This window comes from Camellia sinensis, chromosome 13 (genome assembly GCF_055761805.1).
Source record: "Camellia sinensis isolate YWXY chromosome 13, ASM5576180v1, whole genome shotgun sequence".
Lineage (NCBI taxonomy): Eukaryota > Viridiplantae > Streptophyta > Magnoliopsida > Ericales > Theaceae > Camellia > Camellia sinensis.
In genome coordinates this window covers 83,620,838-83,628,976 of record NC_138973.1, presented here as the reverse complement: position 1 = coordinate 83,628,976, position 8,139 = coordinate 83,620,838, and the positions used below count along the sequence as shown (strand labels likewise).

At 33.5% G+C, this 8,139-nt stretch overlaps 1 protein-coding gene across 2 annotated transcripts; it reads right to left on the bottom strand.

The window, feature by feature from the left end:
- Positions 1-858: 858 nt before the first annotated feature.
- Positions 859-5,950, bottom strand: ARF9 (auxin response factor 9). 2 transcript variants are annotated; one of them, XM_028269215.2, is made up of 14 exons: positions 5,241-5,950; positions 5,024-5,139; positions 4,781-4,876; positions 4,503-4,559; positions 4,213-4,365; positions 4,024-4,108; positions 3,413-3,503; positions 3,127-3,291; positions 2,904-3,017; positions 2,747-2,819; positions 2,487-2,634; positions 1,754-2,358; positions 1,440-1,627; positions 859-1,321 (listed from the first exon to the last, which is right to left on the bottom strand). In XM_028269215.2, the coding sequence occupies exons 1-14, from the start codon at positions 5,284-5,286 to the stop codon at positions 1,183-1,185; spliced, it is 2,076 nt and encodes a 691-aa protein (XP_028125016.1). In that variant the 5' UTR covers positions 5,287-5,950; the 3' UTR covers positions 859-1,182. The 2 variants fall into 2 exon arrangements, with proteins under 2 accessions (XP_028125016.1, XP_028125017.1); XM_028269216.2 differs by having other exon boundaries at positions 2,493-2,634.
- Positions 5,951-8,139: the final 2,189 nt, after the last annotated feature.

Below are 8,139 nucleotides of genomic sequence, written 5' to 3'. Positions count from 1 at the left end.
TTGACAAGAATAATGTGACAATGTTAATTAATGTGTATTTGATTTTATTGTTGAGCCAAATAAAATAAAATAAGATTGAATGTATATTTAGCTTTAGTTGTAAATCTTAAAAAAAAAAAAAAAAAAGATTGTGAACCATCAAAAAAAAAAATTAGAAAAAAAAAACAATAGAAAAAAAATTGAATGTATATTAGTTTTGGTTGTGAATCTTAAAAAAAAAAAAATAATTGTGAACATTAAAAAAAATTAAAAAAAACAAAAGAAAAAAAAATTAAATGTATATTTAGCTTTGGTTGTGAATATTAAAAATTTTAAAATAAATGGTTGTGAACCTAAAAAATAATAAATAAAAAAAAAAGACTAGATGTATATTTAGCTTTGGTTGTAGATCTTTAAAAAAAAATGACTGTGAACCTAAAAAATTAAAAAAAAAATATTAGACGTATATTTAGCTTTGATTGTGGATCTTTAAAAAAAATAAAAAATAAAAAAAAATTGATTGTGAACATGAATAAATAAATAAATAAAAGAAAAAAAAAATTGAATGTATATTTAATTTTGGTTGTGAATCTTAAAAATAAAAAAACATATGAGAAAATTAATGTGTACCCATCCCCAACCCATCTCCTGTCAATATTTAAAGAATATCACTTACCCTATCCAATAGATAAGAAAAAAAGGAAAAAATCCATATATTTGGGTTGAGTCTCCATAGATACCCACAAGGTAGATTATCCAATGCTATCCCTAATAATTTTTTCAAAATCGGGGCACTATTAGCACGCAAGCGAATTATAATTCAAGTATATATATATATTAAAAAAAAAAAAAAAAAAAAAAAAAAAAAAAGCACAAAGCTTGCAAATTTTCACTCACTAGAGAGACCAAAACCTACAGTGTCAAGAGAAATACATATTTTTACCACTACTACAGAAAATAAAAACTTCTCCCCAACATCCAGCAGAAATATCCTTGATAATATTTATATATACAAAGATTATAAGCCTACCCATTCACTAATAGTTCCCCCCCTTACGTCACAGTACAGTCTTCCCATTCAGTTAATCTTTTTGTTGCCAATTAGTCAACAATTAACCAAACTAAACCAAACAACCCTCCACTCTTCTCTCAAAAAAAGAAAAAGACAGATGCAATAAAACAAGGACAAAAGGAATTCGTGTTTCAGTTTTCTACTGTGTCCAAGCTAAAAACAGTCGCTTCGCTATCAACTGCATTTATAGGAAGTTTGCTTCCTGCATTCATTTTCTTCACATCTTGGCTTGAACAAATGAAGATCCGTCTTACCATGTTACAAAATTCTCTGCAAGACAACGATTAACTATTTGACTTAACAAACAGATACGATGAGAGTTCGGAAATAAATCTCCTCAAATCCAAAAAATTAGATTATAGATGATAAATAGTTTGAGAATACATACGGCCATGGATCGTCACCCATAAGCATCATATCCCCTTCATCATCAGTAAAGACAATTTCCCATTTATTCCGAGGGCGAAGCTCTCCCTTAATTTCAAACATCTGTTCCAGTTCATCTATAAGCTCAGCATACCCTCTCAAAGAGGTTAAGTCCACTGCCCGACCCACTGCAATCCCCTGCATTTGAACCTTTGCAAAGCAACCGCACAAACTTCATTTCAATAACTTGTTACAGCGAATATAAAGTCTAAAACAATTAAATTTGTTAAGAAAGCCAACTTTAAATTCAGTCTTCTTTCAAATTTTGTTGTATACCTTGGTACGACTTCTGGTAGAGCAACTCTGTTTGCTCTGAACCTCCATTGGCAGTACCTGCATCTGTCCTTGTCTCTGTTCTTTGCAAGCATTTGAAAGGTCTAACTTTTGATCTGAATCAGCACCTGATAGTGTAGTTGGTATATGTTCTTCAGTGCCAACATTGGACACGCTCGCTGGTGGTACTGCTACCTTCTCACCAAAAGGGGCACCCATTGAGGGCCTTTTCAAATCGACACCAAACAATCGGTAACTTGAAACTGTCTCGGTTTTCTTCCCCTCAATTGGATCAGGCAATGGGTTATTGTTCTGATTTCCTGAACGTGGAGTTGAATAGCCTGAAAGAACAGACCAGGCTGGGGTGCTCTTAGTATCTTCTGTTTCATCAGCAAAAAGATTCCGAGGGACATTTACATTGGAAGAAGATAGCCAGCCCCCATTGGCATGAGTCCTTGAGACACAACTGGCAGTGCTATTCAAGATAGTACCACTAATTTCTGATTGCCTGGGATGCCAGACAACACTATTTTCACTCCTTTGGCCTTCAGGGTTACCAATTAGTTGGGTTGGGGCATGGGAAGGATTCCAAACAGCTGATGCAGTTTCTACAGGAAGATGACCAGAAAATAAAGGAAAATATGATGCATCCAGACCATGCAAAGAACAAAAATTTCAAAAATAATAATAATATTAATAGGTACTAAATGAGTTAAGAAGGACAAATCAGTCTCACCATGACCTGGAATTTCAATTGGTGGTCGGGGCCTTTTCTTTATAACTTGTTGGACCAGGCCAGAAGGAACAGAAGGCACAAAAGGTTCAATTTCCCAAGGAGAAACCCTCTCAGGCCTTGCAATAGATGTAGGTTCATCCCATTGAACCTGCAAAAATCAGAGAATTTATAAATAAATAAATAACGAAAAAGAAGTGAAACGCTCAAAACTTTCAATCCATACTAAAAAAACAATGAAAAGTAAACTCAAATTTATTAACCTTCAGTGAACGCCATTTAGATTTTTCCCACTGCCGAGAGAGATCCTCAACCCCCACTATGGTGCCTGTAAATCTGATCAATGGAAACACATAATGTTCATCACCAACGAACTTCACTCAAAAAAATTCATAAAACCTAGATATGATATTATACTACCTTCTCTCAGGAGATTCGTCCCCCTCAAATCTCATCCTGAATCTCATGCCAACTGCAAACTCATTGTTGACAGCTTCCAGATATTTGTTCAAGCTTATGATAAATTGACTCGTCCTAATAATTTTTACCATAACAGACAAATGCAATAACAAAATAAATTGTCAGTGTGGTCTGTTAAACAAAAACATCTACCAGTTAAACACAAAAAAGTAATATAACATACCTCGGCTTGTAGTAGACAACAAAGAGGGTTTGGGTAGAAACAGCATGAGATGCAGTAGCAAGCACTCCTAGGTGCATGCTCTGACTTGAAATCACTGATGATGGCATGGAGCTCTGTTGACGGGCGACACGCCTAACACCAACACGTAATTCCCCATTCTCAGCCCTAGGGAACAAATTCTTGAATGTTAAGATGTCTCTAAATTACCAACAAGAAAGTGATTGCAGATAGTGTAGGACAAGTGGGACATTCGAATTGGGACAAAAAAAGAAAAAGAGACAAATACCTCAGGAATACAAAAGTATCCCCCGCAACTAATCGTTTATTAGTAACAAATGTACTCCATCCAGTTGTAAGCAAATGCCTCCTAGGTTGGCCTGCACATTTTTAGACAAAGTGAAATGAAGTCTCAGGTGTGCAAAGGCAGTATGAGAATTTTGATTTCTTCAGCTGCAAATAACTGTTTATATTAATTAGGGTTAGTTCCTATTTATGAGTCTTGATGGACTCCCTTGGGAAAACATTGGTGCGCATGCAAGCAAGGTGCTCAACCTAACTGAGCTATAACCCACAGACCATGTTTGTTTGGGCAAACATGGCCTTGAGATTAGATTAATAATTCAAAAAATGCATAATCTGATGTTTGGCTAATAAAATTGGGGTTTGGACTAATAGTCCATTTGGACATTGTATCCCCCATATGGAGAGACTATTGAATCCCAAGAGGATTATTAATCCCAAGATTAATATTCCTACGTATGCAAATCACATCTAATTCAGTCTACCCAAATAAACATGACCTTAGTTTTTGTGGAAAGACATGCCTCCCTTCCAATCTCTTCCTAAATCACACCACCACCACGCAGACTAGAACCAAGACGGACTAAAAACAATTACCTCTAAAAATATGCTTAAATCGCCATTCCAAACCATGAAGATCCTTGGATATTAATTCCTGGGTAGGTGTCTGCTGACTCATATCCTGGACAAAGATAAAAGTTCTCACAAGGTATTCAAACAATAAAATGGCAATATCGGAATCAACAGTAAAAAGTCCAAAACAAGTTCCACAAGAAGATAAATTACCAGCGAAGGGAGGCATTCATTGGCGTGCTTTCGAAGAACCGAAAACCCACCATGTGTGCTTGTATCAGATGCAGTTAAAACCTTGCAGAACGAGTAAACTGTTGGCTTCGGAGGTTCAGGAGAACATGAATCAGGACTTTCTGGTTCAGTTTGCTGCATATATAATAATTTAAAACCGCTTAAAAAACTAAGGCTCCATCTAAATTCTGAACAAAAAGAAAATTAACTTCATGGGTTTGATTGCAAAACATGTTATATGAATCAAGAAAGAAAATATGTAAAATTCTTACATCTTGTTCGGGCACTAAAGTTATTTGCGCATAAACCTCATCAGTTTCTTGTTCAGCCTACAACGAGAAACACAAATTCTTTTACAATCAACCACTCCACAATTTAATTTGGAATTGTGTTTAGTTGTTAGCCTAATAAGATGATTAATTGGTTTAACTAACAAAACCCATAATAGCCCAGTTAGCAGCCACTTTTCCCGAGCTTTCTCAGCAACCAAACAGAAACTTAATTAGTAAAAGAAAAAAAAAAAAAAAAAAAGAAGCAGAAAGCAGCATACCCGAAGGTGAACGTTAATAACACGACAAAGGATCTTTGAGGGAAGATTAAAGTGTGGAATTTTCTCATTCAGTTCCTGATTTGTTGATGCCTCCAACTAACAAACATCAAAAATCAAAAAATAGCAAAAATTTCAAACCCCCAAATCTTAAAATGGAAAAACAAAAACATTCCCATAAAAAGAAACAAGAATTTTAGATTCTGATACACCAAACAAAGAAAAAGATCGGAATTTGAGACTCACTTGTTCCATGTGACCTTGTGGAAAATAAAACACTCTCTCTCCACTCCTTGGAACGTCAACCAGTGGACCTGCACAAGCTTTCCACAGCTCTGTATACAGATCATCACCTCCATAACCTATACGTACATATCATATCACCATAAAAATAAAAAAATAATTTTGCAAAAAGAAGAACATGAAAAATCAACAAAGGAAGCTTGGGATTTTGGTTTTTGACCTTCAGATGAGAAATTAGGCTGCGAAAACGACCCACGATTCGCCATGATTAAAGCACAAAGTCAAAAGAAAAAGATGAAAAACCTCTTCAAAATCATCAATCAGAGCTCAAATCCTTCTCTCCGTACTAAAATTCGCCGCATTATATATTCATACATACATAACCGTGTATATTTACTTGCAATCACAATAATGATTATTCAAAAGCAATTAATATCCACAACCGTTAAAACGGTTCACTGGTATAAAGACACCTCCGAGAGTCTCTTCAATTTCCACACCGAAAACCGCTAGAAACCGCCGTAAAGCCGCCTTTCCACTCGGAATACCGCTTCTACTCTCTCTCTCTAGAATCCAAGAAATGTGAAACGCCGCAACAGAATCACGAAATCAGCTTAATATACACCTTGATCTGTCCCCTTTTATCTCTCTCTCGTCTTGTCTCCTTTCTCTCTGTAGCGTGGAGTCCGAAACGCCAACTTAACTAACCATGGTTAGATCTCTTTAACCGGAGATAGACGGTTATGCTGACGACATAGTGACGGAAAAGCGAGTAGGTACACGAGAGGCCGTGTACTAACGGTGACAGCATTTTCAAGGAAGCTGATTATTGGAGGGGGATAGGAAGCGTAGAACTGCCGTTACCGTTACCGTTAGTTGCCGTCTCTTCTGTTGTCTGCTTCGCGGCAGGCAACAGGGTTAGCTCGAGTTAATCCGGCAGAGAAATTTTTAACTTTTATCTACATTGGTTTGAAAATTGCCCAGTAGAATATGTGGAAATTACGAGACTGCCATTTTAGGTGGGGTCCACAAGATACGTGGGAAGTTTGAGGGGGGTGGGTGAACTTTTTCTACAGGTGGGCAGCAGGATTGTTTCAGTGGTCCTCGTCAGCACATGTCATCAGAGGGTTCCACGTGGATTTCCTGCCACGTGTGAGAACGATGACTTGTCCATATTTTTAACCGTGGTGTGGGGATTGGGTGTTAATATTTTTCACATGTTACGTTTTCGAGGCGGCTAACGCATAATATACGGAAAAATTATTGATTGATTTAGTGATACGGTCGCATAATGTTTTATCAGTATCGTGATTGATTGAGGAGACAAAATTTATAAATTTATATTGGGTGTCATAATGATTTATAGCTTCGTTTGAAAAGAAAGGTTTGGAGTTTTTTTTAGTTAAAATAGTCATACAAAATAAAATAAATTTTTTAGTTTAATAAGATAAAATATTACATCTAATTCATAATTATTACATTCTTTTTCTCACAAAAAATTTAAAATTTTTTCTCAAACTAAATTTTTTAACCTCGGGCTAAAATAGTCAAAAAAACAAAATAAAAAATAAAAAATCAACCCACTTATCAAATGAAACCTATAAGTGATGTGAGATATGGTTACTTGATGTCTTAAGATTAACTAATAATTTTTCATGATAAAAGGTAGAGAAATTGGCCTTATTTGGTTTGCTTTTAAAAGAGTAATTTTAGAGAAAAAAATTTAAAATTTTGTTTGGTTTAATTATTTTTTCTTTCTTATACTTCAATCAATCATTTTTCTCTCACACACATTTATTTCATTATAACAAAATATCAAAAACTCTTATACTTTAAAATTATTTCTAAAATATACAACCAAATAAATCAAAAAAAAAAATTAGAGTCTGTTTGTTGGAGTTTTGGAACTTTAGTTCCAATATAATGTTCTCATGTGGTGTTTGTTTGCAGCTTCAAAAATTAATTCCATGATTACTTTTGAAAACTCGGTCGAATACGAGAAAATTTGGATTAACTGGTCGTCCCACTGGTTGATCGGAACAGTGCAATTTTTTTTTTTTTGCAATTGACACTTTAATTTTTATATATTCAACAAAAAAAATCCGAATTTTTTAAATTTTTTTTATGAGTTTTAATAAAATTTTGAGTTCTGTGTATGGTTATGAGTTGTAAGTTTTTTTTTTTTTTGGTACAGAGTTGTAAGTTTTTAGATCAAATATCATATGTCACATAAAAAATTTCCCACTAAATTCAAAACTCTTTTTAAAACTCTTTTAAAAATTCATTCACCAAACAAATTTTCCACACTCAATTTATAATTTCAAAACTCACAAACTCAAAATACAACTTCTATTCTCAAATCATATTTAGAAAACTCTACCAAACGTTATCTTAAACTCTCCGTTTAAATTTTTATTTTAATATTTTTCTCCCAAAACTAAGGCTAGGTTTGACATCTTTTAAAAAAGTTAAAAAGTCAAAAAGTCACTATCCTATTTAAGTTATATCATCTTATTTAAGTTACATTATCTCTGTACCACATCACTTCAAACTCAACTCATATTTTATAAAAATTCAAAAAATATATTTATTTAAACATTCCAAACAATTCCTAAATTAAACACACCCATTATCAGGGGATTTTAGGCACTGTTTGCTTGGAAATTAGAGAGAGGATCGAGATTGGTAGTGAGGTGGGACACACTAATATTGTGTTTGTTTTGAGAGATATGGAGGGGATTGATAGTGAGCTCCGGATTAAGATGGGCCTCTAGGACTTAGTATTAGAAAAATAGTCCGGCGGACTAGAAATATATATATATATTTTTTTTTTTACATGTCGGGCATTTTTTTTTGAACATTAATGTTTAATTTTTTATATTCTCTGTTAAGTAAAAATCATTATTTTATTTGTTTTATTTTTTTCTAGAAATTTTTTATTTTATTTTTATTTTTTTTAAATTTTTTACATGTTAGGCATTTTTTAAAAACATTAATGTTTAATATTTTTCTATTTTTTTTATTTGTTTTATTATTTTATTTTTATTTTATATACAAATAATTTAGTAATTCCTACACTAACAACTATCATTAAAATAAATACAATTTTATTTAATCCC

Coding starts and splice junctions, on each gene's coding strand:
- ARF9 (XM_028269215.2), bottom strand. CDS start 5,286: ATGGCGAATCGTGGGTCGTTTTCGCAGCCTAATTTCTCATCTGAAG. Junction 5,140..5,240: donor GCCTAATTTCTCATCTGAAG/GTCAAAAACCAA, acceptor ATGTACGTATAG/GTTATGGAGGTGATGATCTG. Junction 2,820..2,903: donor GACGAATCTCCTGAGAGAAG/GTAGTATAATAT, acceptor TCCATTGATCAG/ATTTACAGGCACCATAGTGG.